The sequence below is a fragment of the Helicoverpa armigera genome, chromosome 16, assembly GCF_030705265.1.
Source record: "Helicoverpa armigera isolate CAAS_96S chromosome 16, ASM3070526v1, whole genome shotgun sequence".
Taxonomy (NCBI): Eukaryota; Metazoa; Arthropoda; class Insecta; order Lepidoptera; family Noctuidae; genus Helicoverpa; species Helicoverpa armigera.
This window is the reverse complement of record NC_087135.1, coordinates 10,404,024-10,419,067: the sequence shown is the minus strand read 5'-3', so window position 1 is coordinate 10,419,067 and position 15,044 is coordinate 10,404,024. Positions and strand designations below refer to the sequence as shown.

At 34.8% G+C, this 15,044-nt stretch overlaps 1 protein-coding gene across 4 annotated transcripts in view; it reads left to right on the top strand.

Annotated features, from left to right (window-relative positions):
• Sdt (stardust) overlaps positions 1-15,044 on the top strand; it is a 159,530-nt gene that overhangs the window by 90,094 nt on the left and 54,392 nt on the right. For 2 of the 4 annotated variants that reach the window (XM_064038588.1, XM_064038587.1), the window contains exons 7-8: positions 1,230-1,894; positions 5,478-5,609. In XM_064038588.1, coding sequence (XP_063894658.1) covers positions 1,230-1,894; positions 5,478-5,609 — 797 coding nt within the window. The remainder of the gene's footprint in view (positions 1-1,229; positions 1,895-5,477; positions 5,610-15,044) is intronic. The other 2 variants (XM_064038589.1, XM_064038590.1) reach the window with 1 other exon arrangement.

The following is a 15,044-nucleotide window of genomic DNA, read 5'->3' as shown; positions in this document are numbered from 1 at the left end:
CGGTATTGTTATATCTTAAGTCTATAGTAATTATTCCTCATCATCATCTGCCTCGCCTCATCCCAATTATGTTGAGCTAAGCTTCCAGTCCAACCAGAGTCAACTTAGTACTACGGAGGTGTCAATCTCTGAAACATAAAAAAATTCAGAGATTTTTGTTGTTAAAAATTATCTCAAATTAAAACATAACTTGAAAATCTATCGGACCGCAAATTCAAAGTTTTTGTTTTACAAAGATCCCAAAACAGGTTATTTTCATCAGTTTTGTTACTGATCGGCCTCCAGCGAACAATGGGACAAAAACTAAGGAAGTTACAGATATTCTTATAATTAACTTGAGTCGCACTGGTGTGGATCTTTTGTATCGTCAGTATGATTATTTTGTTATTTGATAGCTAGGATTATCTTCTATTGTTTAAAAAGATATTGAACATTAAGCTGGTACTATAAAAGATATACATTATTTGGGATTTGAACATTTGTTTTTTTTTTGGAAATGAGAAAAGTTCTAAAACATATTTATCTTTTTGCCTATCATATGAGACTACCTCTTTCACAATATGTATATGGTCATTCAATTCACAGATTTGACTACACACAGTACCTAGGTATTATTCTGAAATCTACAATCTACCTCTTTATAGTCGTTTTTTTTCGTTCTCGATATTTATTTAAAACATATTTATTAGTCATTGGTTCACATGAAGTTAGTTCCAAGTAAACAAGTACGAGTATACTTCATATACTTTCTCAACAAAAAGCAAAATAAAAATAACCCGCCTTATCTGAATGGAACACAAATACCTGACTATCTAACAAAGGGCAATAAATACTGCTATTTCAGGCACAGTTTATATAATTAGCAGATAAGTGAGCCGCACGTGGCTATGTGTCGTACTGATACGGTGGGACACATGGCTTTTGATACATAGAATGAGGATGAATTTACTTCAGTAAATATGTATACTTAAATGTGTAGTAGTGTACCTCTAATGATGTTGAGGTAGGGTTCTTCGAAAATGAAGTTCTAGAAGTGATTTGGTATTTAAATAGTCATTTGAAAACGGCATAGTCTTGGAAAATGTTACAGATTTTGAGAGAACTTTTACAGTGCCCAATACTTCAATAGTTCCCAAAAAAAAATAATGAAATTACACTCCCCAAAAGAATTTTTGCCAAGTAATAATAGTACGCCTTCCTCATTCTAATACCTACATTTCAATTTCCAGGTCCCCACCGCGAGATGGCGGTGGACGTTCCGGACAGTTTCATCGCGAGGAACAAAACGCCTCCCCGCTACCCGCCCCCGCGGCCCCCGCAGGTACGCCTCCGGACCTCCAGGGACGACGAGCCGCTCCTCTCCTCCGGCGGCTCAGGCACCAGCTTCGGCAGCAAGCAAAGCACCGTCCTCCACACCATCGACATCTCCACACCCAGCTCTGACGGATCCGGCAGCTTCAAGAACAACAGCACTATAGAACTGCTGTCACTCCCACAGAGCTCTGACGGCTCAGGCAGCTTTGGCAGCAAGAAAAGCAAAGGATCCTCAGAAACAGCCAAATGTGGAGATCTTAATTCAGAAAGATCAGACTCTGTAGCCTCAAACACCACTCACAATTTGAGCGATCACAAAATCCAGCTGCTTATATCAAATGGCGAGGATTCGCTTCTAGATTGTAGAGAAGGAGTGACGTACTCAGCGAGAACAGATTCTGTGCTGATCAGAGAAGCTGTCTACGCTTCATATAAGTTGCCTCCTGGCTTTGACACAACGCCAGTCCTCCTCGGGAGAGAGGTGGCAGTGGATGTGCCAGACACTTTCGTTCAAATTGTGAAAACGACACCTAAGTACCCGGGTACCACTACCGTGGACAGAAAGAGCGTGGCATTTCAGGTAAAGGGCACATTGCTACGCATGGTTGTCATGGGAACATTGGACTGGGCTGTAGGAACATCATCCTTGTTCTTGAATACAAAGTTTGACTGGTTTGTTATAATCATTATTTTCTGTTTCTTCTTCAATAAGTCTCACCATTTAAGTATCCGGCATCGCAATAATTGCTTAAGTCTCAATATCATATGTTCCAACATTTGTATTCATTAAGAACAGAGATGATGTTCAGGAAATATTGTTGGTGGGTATTTAACAATCATGATTAACACAAAATCCTCGTAAGTAATTACTAACAAAATCATTAACTCTATCGTGTAAGGTAATTGGTAGTTAAATTAAAATTCTTTATCGTCATCGTCATTCATAACATATTCTTTATATTTTTTAATATCACCATTAAAAGCCAGGAAAACATTAACTATGATTTCTCTCAAGCTTTAATTGATATTTTACCTAATAAGTGAGAATTTTAATCGTTGTAATTTACACCTCGCTTGTTAGGTAGGTATATACTGTCAGAGTCAATACAAGTATTTCTAATATGTTAAATTCTTGTGTCAATATTGATTCTAACCTTATTTGATTTGCCTTACTGATTATATTGAGGCCATCAACAATTTTGTTTTATTAGACTGCCGTATCTACAATGTAATGATTTTTTCCTTCGATGAGTTTTTTTCCAAAAAATCCTCGGTTTTGGTTGTTTAAGTTTTTAGTAACAATTAAATTTCCATATTGTCATTTTCAATTATTATTCTGATAAAAAATCTGGCTGGCTGTCTACGTTTTGCTCTTAATGAATGAGACGCATATCTATAAATAGTACTTTTATCTTACTAACTACAAAGATAAGACTACTAGTTACGGGCTGCCTAGCAATTTCAGAGAACAGCGTGTCAAAATCACCTTCACCTGGTTTAGCTATTCAAGAAATAATTATTTTAATCATCACCATTGTCATCTTCTGTTTCATAGTAATATTTCTACTTTATTTACCTTGATTTTAGTGATAGATTTATCTAACTAATGTTTTATGTCTAACTTGCTTTCTTAAAAGGCAGGTTTCTTACCTGTCTTCCAAGTGTTTATTAAATTAATTGCACATTTTACAAAACGATGCAAGTCGTACATTATATTATCAATAGTATATTCATCAACAACTTTAGATTGCGGCGAAACTATGTAAAAATAAAAGGATTTAATAATACATAGTTCATAAGAACCAATGGCTAAATTATAACCTTCTCATTAAACATTTAAGTAAATTACTCTAGTTAAGAATTACTTGAAGCATTTGCGTAATGTGAACATCAAGTTTGGCTTCTACGAAGAAGATGAAAAGAGAGTTCTTAAATAAATTAAACTGCACAATCATCCCACGTTTATCATTCATATCATTATTCACGCTTGGTGCACTAATAAATAAGCTCTTCTGTCTAAAATGATTTTTTCAAATTGTAGATCGATGAACAATTTAAATACGACATTTGGCTGTTTCTTTGGGTCCAGTCTACTTAGAATTATATTTTGGTTTCTTATATGTACAGTTTTAAATAGTATTCAATCTATGCTCGCAGAGTTTTTATTACTTTTGTTGTTTTAATGAAAACTAACACGAATCTCGATGATTATTTTAATCATCTAAAATTTTGGACCCATCGGATTTCTTTCATCAGGTAAAAAGGCTTTCAAGTATTATACTGACGTTATCTTCTTAACTGGTCGAGTATTAAGGTTCCTCGTTTCTTAGATAAATTCTATACCTAATAAAGAATTATTACCTTGCCTAAATACGATGTAAGTGCTCTCAATTTCTTCTGAGCCTATCGAAATCATAATCTTTTCTGAATCGGTTATATGCTCTACAAGGGTCTCTAATGCTTTGATATATACGCCATTATATCCCATATTATCTACATATTTATATGCTTTTAAGATAACTTATAGTGATACTTTGTGGGTGCTTATATTTTATGGTCTATTTACGAAAGCTGATATATTTATTGGACCTCAGAGGACCTCGTAGTTTTTTCTCTACTTCTCATATTGCTTTCATGTTTTTTTGTTAAATTATTAACCTTTAACATTGTAAATCAAAATGTGTAGTATTGTATTGTTAGGTTTATTATTTTTCTCTTTCTGATTTTTTTGTCAAATATTGTACCTATATGTAAGTATTATTAATTGTTTTAATTAAACTTTCATTTCAGGAGGCTAATTAAATTAGTTATAATTTCGTAGTTATATACATATTTGCTAATAATTGCATGCCATGGGGTATTTTGATATTTTGAAAAACGAAAGAAATTATTTATATAGTGTAATGTAGGATCATTTTATGAATCAAGTGCTAATTTGTATATTACGTCTCTAAGGCCCGGTTTCAGCGACAACATAAACGCCAATTTTTCTTGAAGTACTTAACTGTTTCCTACACAAATTCGATGTGAAAATTCGTAGTAAGTAAATAATGTAGTTGTTTTAAGAAAAGTGACGTTTAAATTATCGGTTATGAACTCGGGTCTAAGTGATGCCTGTGCAATTATTTTTTCTCTGTTTAAAGTTGTACTCCACACAAAGTTTTTTTCACAAATACTCGTTTATTCCTACAATAGCTCTTTTAAACGAAATATTTGGAAAGTTAAATAACTTTAATGATTTACTGTTCGGGGATGTAATAAAACAAATTAGAACTTGAGACATAAATCTTTATAAAGACACAGGAGTATTACAAAAACACTGATTTGCTTTTGTATTTTGAATGTGAAAGAGTAGACTTAGTTATACAGGACGAATGTTTGTGAGGTTGTGCAAGCAGCTGAACGGATTTTTAAGAAATATGGCAGTATACCTATAGCTTAAACTTGAGAATAACATATACTACTTTTAATACGGGTATTGGAAGTAGTTCCTCCACGTTTGGCAGAAGCTAGTGTAGGTACCTAATAATATTTATTTATGGAAATTTAAGAACCTGATAATAATGATACTCCTGTGTCAAAAATATTTAAAATGTTATTTACTACAAAATGCATGTCTGATCTGAAAGTGCGTAACGGTGGCGTGCATTTTGATGCTTTGGGTACAGTCAGATTAATTGTACCTGTAATAGGACCTATCCAAGTATAGTAGGTATTATTTTAAGAAAATGGGTAAAGCATGTGTGTAAATCTGGGTTTCTATTGTATTGTATTGGTAGGTTTCTACTATCAAGTGTGTCCAGATTTAAGTTTAAGACTAAATAAAGTAGGAACCTGAGTTTACAGTTAAAAGTGTTAAAACATTGGATGATTCTGAAGAGTTTTTTACTTAATTTTCAGTCTCAAACTCAAATCTGCTGTATAATAATGTGTTTGTATTGAAATATCTTATTTACAATATCTCAAAACTATTGACCATGACTTTTGCTCGATAGCAAAAGTGGGGTTCGATTCCCAAAATCAGTCCCTTTTACTTTGGCCAAAATTCCAATTTTTGTCCCGATATTTCCATCTTGAAGTAATCTTTACAACCATCACCTCATAACACCAGAAACCTCACTAAAAATCTTCACTACCTCCTCTAACCATTCCTCTATCTACAGCAGGTGAACGGCACAGCGAAGACAGTGGCGCCGGCAGTGCCCCCGCGCGACACGGCGCGGGACGCACCCCCTCGCCCACCAGCTCACGACAACGTCAGCAAGGAACAGATGGACTCCATTAAGAAGTACCAGGTTAGTGACAATTTATTAGTACCTATATGAGCCCCCTATTCATGGTGAACAAAGTGGCATCTATACCTTGCTGCAGCAACGTTTAAGTGGTAATATTGCGTGTAGCACAGTTCGTAGGCAGCTGACAAACTCGAACTCGACGCACCATTCTCATTGCTCATGAATCTTGTTGATCAACTGTTGCTATAAAAAATGTTTACCATGAATACGAGGCTCATTCGATCTTGACGGATAGTAGTCCCTTCGGACTTCGAGAGAGAACTGCACCTGTTTACGTGTTCGCTTGTGTGCGATAAGAATATGTCCTACTCAGCTGGCTGATCATCTAGAAAAGCTGCCACGGCCGAAAGTCGGTCTGGATGTAATTTGTCTAATTCTGAAAGTCTAGAGTTCAGATTTTAAGCAAAAGAAAAATTCTCATTTCCTTAGTTGGACCATAAGCAGACAGATAAAAGAAAATTCTCTTACCTGACGTGGGTAGAGGTCCGATGTAAACTTATTTCATTTTCTGTTCCGAGTTCACTACATATTTAAATACGTAGTCTATTAAAAACATAATATCGTATTAAACCTCATCCCATCAAAATCCAGCGACGTGTGACCAGCGCAGGCGCATTTTATGATACCGTTATTCCTATTTTAAATATGGTGGCTTCCTGATTTTTGTTATACATAGTTCTAAAGCTTTCTAAATTAAGTGCGCAATGACAGGTTTTCGATGAAGTTGACATTATACCGAATGGGAATTTTGTGGTTTAACGTCCATATAGTGATTCACCAAACCATTCAGTCCGTTCACTTTTAATATTGTGACTACTTCATTGATTAGGTTATTTTGATTGGTTCTTAATAAAGACTACACCTATTTTGACAAGACGACTATTTCTGAAATTTAACAAGGTTCTGTACCTATATTTAATTTGAACATACGAAACTTTTCTACGCTTACACACAATTTACCTACACTTCTTTCATATTTTCAATCCTTCATATTTTATAATATTATTACGGCAGGTAGGTATTTGAGCAGGTAAATGGATTACAACATGTCTACACAAATTAATTCCAACATCGTTACCTTGAGCAGTAAATGATACAAACATCAAATACCTAGTGGTTACTGGATTCTTGGAATAAACACGGCTTGTTTCCTGTTCCACCGTATAAATAGGCCGCAAGCAAAATCACACGAATATATTAATATACGGAGAAAATAAGAGTATGGGACCGTGGTTGTGACATACATACATACCCTGGGTAGTTTTGTGAAAAACGTATGATGTCTGAAGTATTCCATATGTTCTTTAAAGGAAAAAAATATCCGCTGCCTCTGCCCGTTCGCGATAAACTCAAAAACTATTGTGTAGATCGATTAAGGAAGGTTTCGGTGGTGAAAATAATGTACTTACTTAGTTACAAAAACCTCTGAATGGCCACAACCGGCAGTTTTACAAAAATAAGTAAAAAGCGGCAAGGATCTGTTTGTTGTAAACGGAATGTTCCTAATCAGAAACCAATTAACGATCTTAAAATTTCTTGGCTTTGATTATATTTTGAGCTAAAATTAGAAAAATAAATTATGTTCCGGAAATAGCTTTACCTTAATTGGGGTATCGAGATTTTTTTTTCAATTTAACTTCTAGGCCAGATTCTAGCGAAATAGTATTTTCCAGATGCTATTTCATACTTCTCATTTCATGCTCAATCCTGTGTGAGAGAAGGCCTGTGCCCAGCAGTGGGAGGATAAAAAGGCTGTAACTTACTATTTCATACTTACTTGTTTTCAAATAATAGCTAAAGCATGCATAAAATTTGCACAGGGCTGGTCCTTCGAACAGCGGATTATTTTCATCAAAACATGCAAACAGTAAATTAATGAAAGCTTTCCATTCAACAAATTAACGTGAAAACTATGGTCCAACGAATTCCAGTTTTTTAATGATGTCCTCAACTGAAAAACATTTTTTTTTGTAATTTTATCAAAACGTTTGCCTCTGCGGCTTTTACAAAGTCGCCTGAATGAACCGTGTCGGCTAAAATTGTCACATCAAAGTCACACAAACGGTTGCCGACAAACTGTGACGTTAAATAAAAATAAAACTGGAATATGATTTTATCGTGTTTCTGCTAGTTTTGTGTTCGTTGAAAAAACTTGTTTTTAGAAAAAAGCCCAAAGTTAGGCTGGTGTATATTTTTGTAACTTGTCCTACGTCATACAATTTTTGCGGCATGCATAGGTACAATTTGCTATTTTTATTTATTTGTAGAACTGGTGTAAGCTGGATTCCTAACTTTATATACATTTTAATATTAACCCTTACGATCTTCTTTTACGATTTATATTCTGTTTACTCAAAAACACTTGATTGATTCATTTTATTCCTATTTATTCTAACATTTTGTCAATTAATATACATATAGGCAACAATTAAGAAAGTAAAACTTACCGTCATTTTCAGTAATAGTTCCAAACTAAATTAAGAAGATTTGGCGGGTACAAGACCCCAATAATAATCTTTAATCCAAGATTTAATAACATAAGCTACACTATAGGAAAAGGTTATACCCCGACCTTAAAGTGATCAATCAAAATTAAGCGATTTTCAATCTTATTACTCAATCTATTGTCGGGGCACATAGGCCCTTTCAAATGCGAATGTCTTTAAGGCTTCTTATGTAATACATTGGAAAAGAGAAAGTTGTTTTTGGTACACTAAGGTGCTCGAGTGAAGTGGTTTGGTACCTATTTTTATATGTAGTGAAATTGGTATTAAGTAAAATTAGTAAAAAGGACCAAAGGAATATTGGACCTTTTGTATAGAATGAAAACTGACTGTTTTCTGAGTGATCTACATGCAACTGAGATTATAAATGCGATTTGTAAGAATGTTTGTTGTGTGTTTATTCTTCACGTTAAAACCACAGAATGGATTTTGATGAGACTTGGTAGTTATGTATCTAGGTCATGAATCAGAATTTTAAATAGGTTACTTTTAGCCATGTATGAGAAGCAGATCACAAGGGACGCGGCCGAAACCGCGAACGGAAGCTAGTTAGTGAACTGAGACTTATTTTTATAACGTTTGGTCCTAATTATAATAAGAATAATTTATTAGTGCACTTGCTCCAAAAAATATAGACGACAACATTTCTGGTCCTTTTTTCAAGGAGAAAGAGTCATAAGTCACACTGGACATTTCGCAGTTACCACCATTACCTAAGTAAGACGATTAATATCTCATGAATGTTTATAATAATTAGCCTCGTTACAGCTTATGTTATGTTAATTTTGTTTAGAATACCTGCCGGCAAAGGGACCGACCTCTTTATAAGTTACACGTTTATACTATTATGAGTACTAAATAATAAAACTGACAGATATATCGGTTTATGTAACCTTTTTCGAGAGACTTCTGCATACATTTATTATGTTTTATAGGTACCTACCTAGTTTCAGGGCTCAAAGGAGAAAGGAGAGGAGAGTCGGTAGGAACCACGGTGTGTTTTTATCTACACTAGGCTAATATTAATTGAGTCAGTTTTTGATAAGTAAATAAGCCTTTTCTTGTTCTTATTATACCTGATCTTATACTGAGGTATATTTGTAAAAAAGACAAAACTTTTTCTAGTTCAAAATTAAAAGACCATCAGTTTATTTTACCATTTATAAGACCAAACATGGTATTTAATTGCGAAGATGTTACTCTATATACACTCAGCGGCACGGAATCTGGCCCAAGCACATTTGGGCCTTATAACCATTATTTAAATGAAAAATCAGAATTTTTATTTTAAAATTGTTTAATTTACTCATTTTCCAAGAGCAAATGACTAACAGACAACAAGATTGTGAGGATTTTCATTAAGTTTCATTAAGTTAGAAAACAGAGTCCTTTACCACAATAATCACCATAAACTTTTAAATTCAACATTTTTAACAAAACAGAAAACTATCGAATTTTAATAATGGGTGTTTCTTCCTCTTGATCTGATGACTGCCTGCATACGATCTGGCATGTTCTGGATGATGTTTTTATCTCCACCTGAGAGATCTCCTCTCAGGCAGCTTCCAGTGCGGTTTTCAGTTCACTGAGAGTCCGTGGTGGGTTACGACTTGCTCGGACCTGTCTTTTAAGCATGTTCCAGAAATGTTCTACAGGATTCACGGCTGGGTTTCTTGCAGGCCAGTCCAATTTTTGAATACCGACCTCGAACAAGTAATCGGTTACGCAAAGAACTGTGTGAGGTCGAGCATTGTCCTGCATTATACGAAAATCTTCACTTCCTATGAATCCCTGACAGGGTAAAACATAATTTTGAAGGATCTCTTCAATATACCGCACTGTTGTCAGACGACTTTCGACAACCAATAATTCAGTACGGGCTTCTGAACCTATGCCTCGCCAAACCAAGATGGACCCACCATGAAAAACGACTGTTTGCTTATTAGTGGTGAAAAAAAAACATTCTCCGCGCTTTCTCCATTCACGTTCACGACCGTCTGGAGCTCTTAAGATGACTCTGCATTCATCGGTCCATAAAATTTTACTCCTTTGGTCATGCGTCTAATTTGCATGTTCTCTTGCAAACCTAAGTCTAGCTATGCGATGGTGTAGGAGAAGTTCCGGGCCTCGAGTTGGTCTTCGAGCACGCAGATCCCGTTCCTCCATCCTTCTTCTTATTGTGCACTAACGGACGTTGACTTCTCTTGCTGTTTGCAAAGGCTGGCGTATCTCTAACGCAGTGAGAAACCGATTTTTCATTTATGCACGTACGATAAATCGGTCGTCGGGCGCCGACGAACACCTTACACCCCACTTTTTGGTCTTCTTGTGTAAAAGCCAGCCTAGTCATGCATTTTCTATGCATATCTTTAACTTGTACGCGGTGCACTTAAAGTTTCAACCATCTTTCGCTGTGTACGCCCTTGACGTCTTAACATCACTACTTAAGCAACTTGAGCTGCAGGAAGGGTAATTTTCAGATCAAATTGTGAAAAAAAGAGAAACAAAAAACGATCATAATCATTTTTTTTTTTTTGTACGGGCTTAGTACTTCGGCAATTTCTATCTGAATTTAAACTTAACTTTCCGCTTTGTGTTCCAACAACGGAATCTGTTTCTAGTGTTATAAAAGTTAAAGAGACACACATTTTCTTGTATTTTAATTAACAATTACGAAAGTTCTGACAATATGTCATATGAAATTAGAATTTACAACAGCTATCTGGGCTGATATCTACTTGTGTTTGTTTGGGCCAAATTCCGTGCCGCTGAGTGTATATAGGAAACCCGTGTTCATTGAGCTATGTAAAAAAGAACTGGCTAAAAAGTCTAGTTAGAGTTGTCCGTCATGTTCATCTTAACTCAAAGCTAAGACTTTCAAAGGAAGTCTTGTATAAAGTAAAATCACTAAAGAAGGGGAAAATTCCGCGTGAACTTGTAAAATTTTCACAAACTGTGGACACCCGATCCTGTTGAGGTTACACCAAACAAAGTATTCTTTGAAAAATATACGCTTACCTACTGGTTATAACGCCCACTTCTATGAACGAGAAACGATTCATTTGTCGATTGTTTGTTCAATTTTTTTTATTACCTTTATTTCAAGTTAATAAAATATATATAGGGCATATAAATGAATACATAAAAGTATATTAACGACTTACATATTTTTTTATTTTATTTTTTGTATGTCGCCAAAAATGTAATTGTAAAATTCACGCCAAATAACTGTGCAATTCTAAAGTTAGCCTTATGACAAGATGCGTATTTTTTGTAGTAAATCTTTCTGAGAAGTATAGTTGCCCAAAGATGTCTACTAACTTAACAACTAAGTGAGACGCCAAACGGCTCACTTGTTAAGTTAGTCATCTATTTGTACTTACAAAAAATAATTTCCATAGTATCACAACATTAGTATTCGATAAAAAAGGTCCGTTAAATGTGCAACTACAGCGTTTACGAGATTGAAGCAATACAACAGGTTACATTCAACGTTATGAAATAAAAATTCATTTACAACCAACCACGATGAGATGGATACGGCATTTTATTTGTTTACTTTTATTTGAAACAAACCCTCTTATTTCTTTCATTAATTTTTACGTTGAAATTTTTAAATTGAAAAATGTCGTCACGTATTAAAGTAAATTAAATATCATACATGTTCAGAATAATAAAAAAAAAATAGGACAATATTTTTGAAAAAGAAAAAAACGTAAAAAATTTCATGTTTTTTCGGTTATGTCCCTTTGTGACGACATCTCTTTATGTTATAATAAACCAATTACATACATTAAATAATGTGTTAAATTAATTATTTCTAGCGACATAATTAATTACAAACGAGATATAACTGGTTAATTACTGTGTGGCCCATTATATGAAATATACTGTGTATCGTGACCTAAATATGAAAATATTAGATTTAGAATTCGCAAAACGTGTTTCTGAATAATGCTAATGTAATTTGTACCTTAATTTAGTTTTTTGTTGAACCTGCTAAAGCAAGCTTTGCTCTACAAAAACCTTTTTTAACCTCACAACGAAGTGCCGGATAAAAAGACCAGGATTTTCTTTTTTATCCGGAGTCCCGTTGTTTGTAAGAGGCGTTTACTCGTTTTCAAATGAGTATGCTCAGGGTTAACATATTATCACTTACTTGGGTGTACATAAGATTCAATGTAACTGTCAGATATCCTTACTTATATTATAAATGCGAAAGTTACTCAGTCCAGGGCTTTAAAGCCAAAACTACAGAACCATTTTAAGTGCAATTTGGTAAATAGATCTATAGTCTTGAGAGCCTGAGAAAAGACATAAGCTGATTTTGTCCGGGTGCGCGAAGTAATTGATGCAGGTGGAATCACGGGGAGAAGCTAGTTCGATATACATAATTCTAGGAGACGAACGGTACGGTTACATCAATATTATTAAAAATTCTTGAGTTCAGATCGATAGAATTATAAAATGTGAAGACATTTGCAGATATTATATCTTTATTGATTTCCAATAATAAGAATTCAACTAGAAGTTACTTGCTTTAGAAAGGTTCATTACATATAAATAGTGTTAGGAAAGGATTACAAGAAACTCAGAACCCAGTAGCGAAATGTCAAAGCTTTGGGGATTGTTAACAATCTCCTCAAAATGTCACGACTGAAAGAATTTCTTCCACGTTGTAGAGATAAAATGTAGTGAAGGTACAGTACTCCATTGATATTCCACTTTCACTGTTGTTTTATTCAGATTTAGCCCAAGTATTACTCTGTTGAACCACAGGATAGAGTTATTATAACATTATTCTCAGCTCTGCATTTAGAAGGCCGATTGTATCCACTGGGATTGTTATTAAAATATAAAATCGTAAATCATGGTTATCCTCCAGAATTTTCAGTGTTACGCTAAGAATAACACCATCTTTTTACGGTCGATGAACAATTATATTATTCAGATGAGTCTCGTGTTTTGAGTTACCAAGAATAGCGTGAGTCAAGATCTCTGTTCAAAGTATAAAATGCACTTGAATTAGTTCGTCATCTGGCTCTGTTTTGCTTCTATTATCTCCAGTATTTGTTTGAGCGAGCTAATCAAAACAATAACATTTGCCACCTTCAGTGCTCAGTAACAAAACAGTTGTGTTAGTAGATTCGGTTGGTAGGCCCGACCGGTGGAGCAGCTAGAGGCCGGCAGTACGCTCCCCGCCTTGGCCGCGGAACCACGCGTTCCGCCCGTCCCGACGTCAACACCGCACGAACTCTCTGTGACGTGTTCGTGAATAACCTATGCTTTATATGTGTGTGTTTATGTTAATGTTTTGTATGTGATCGACGTCCATTGGGTACTTGTGTTTTATGTTCGAAAATATTACGTACCATTTCTAAGTGGTTGATATCAATGAAATCGGTTTTTGTTGTGGTTGCCGATCAGACGACCTGTCACCACTCAGTTGTGGTTGTAACGTGTTTGTCGAAATGTGCAAGTTATAGTGAAGTTCGTTTGTCGAATAAGGCTTTAGTGACCTCGTAAAAGTGGGTACACGTGACACCGAAAGTGGAATACTGGCAGGGACCAATTTGACATAGAAAGTGGTTGTCGGCTTAACAATCCGCATCCCAAACTGCAAGGTCCTTACTGATTGGTCAATTTGGTAACTGTAAATTGACCGGTGAAAACTACAACAACATAAAATAAATAAAGCCTCAAAATCATTTATTTATTTGTAAATAAAACGCCTGATTGGGAATCGCGATTATTCCAATAAATAATCAATGATATTTAATTTAGATTATTTATTTTTTTACTCGATTCAACTAGTTACAGTGTTGGAAAAACTATGCAATCAATTTTATTTTAAAATGAAAGCGTTTCGAAAAAACATTTTCGCGAGATAGACACTTGATTTGTTTAATTAAAGTTTATTCGAGCTGCGTTATTTGAATCCGAAACAAGCATTTCACATTCGAATTTGTTTGTGTTTTGTTTTTTTTTTTAATTTACACCATTCCATACAATAGATCAAAATATTTTTTTAATGAGACCTTAAACTATGCATGCACAGATTTTTTTACTAACTTCCTCTTAACGAGTATTTAAACTCGCCTGCATTCATCGCATAAAATTAAGAAAAACATAAAAACCTCTTTAGTGGTATTCATTCAAATATTTTTTTTCGTTCTGAAAGTTGTTTTGCAAATAAAAAGTGGAATGTGCACTAGTTACTTCCTTTCATGATGCGAAGTCGAGGGTCAAAGGGTAAATGGGTCACTTCGAAGGTTTCAAAATAACTCGGAACCAGGCATGCTCGATGTTTCCGAGTTTTGAAAAACACTGAAGCATGTTTTAAAAGTTTTCCTGTGAGTAATTTGCATGTTTACTCAACTGTTTGCCCGGATTTCAGACCTACCTGAGATTTTTTTTTAGTACCTTTATAGGTTATCTAGCATTTCTCTTCATGCAACTGGATAAAAATGAACATATAGCCTTTTCAATAAATGGGCTATCTAAACCTGAAATATATTTCCAAATAGGACCAGTAGTTCATGATATAGGCGCGTTAAAGCTAACTCTTAATGATATTGGTTATAGATTTTATGTATATTCTTCTTCAGATATGAATCTATTTCCAAACCAAATTTGATCCAAACCGGTTCATCCGTGTAGCCGTGAAAGCCTTACAGAGATACGAGAGTTAGTTTCCGTATTCTTATTAAATGTAGCAGATACTGGTTCAAGGTTTTGACAGTTACCTCTAGACATATGGGATGTTTAATCACCTCGAATGTACCACATTGCTAAGAGTCTAAATAACTGTTATTTGGGTAACAAATTGAACTAAAGCTACCTTGATGGTTATAATCATCATTTGTACTCGGATCTTTACTGCAGACAATTTAGACTGTGGGATTTTATGTAGACGATTTATTTGTCTGTG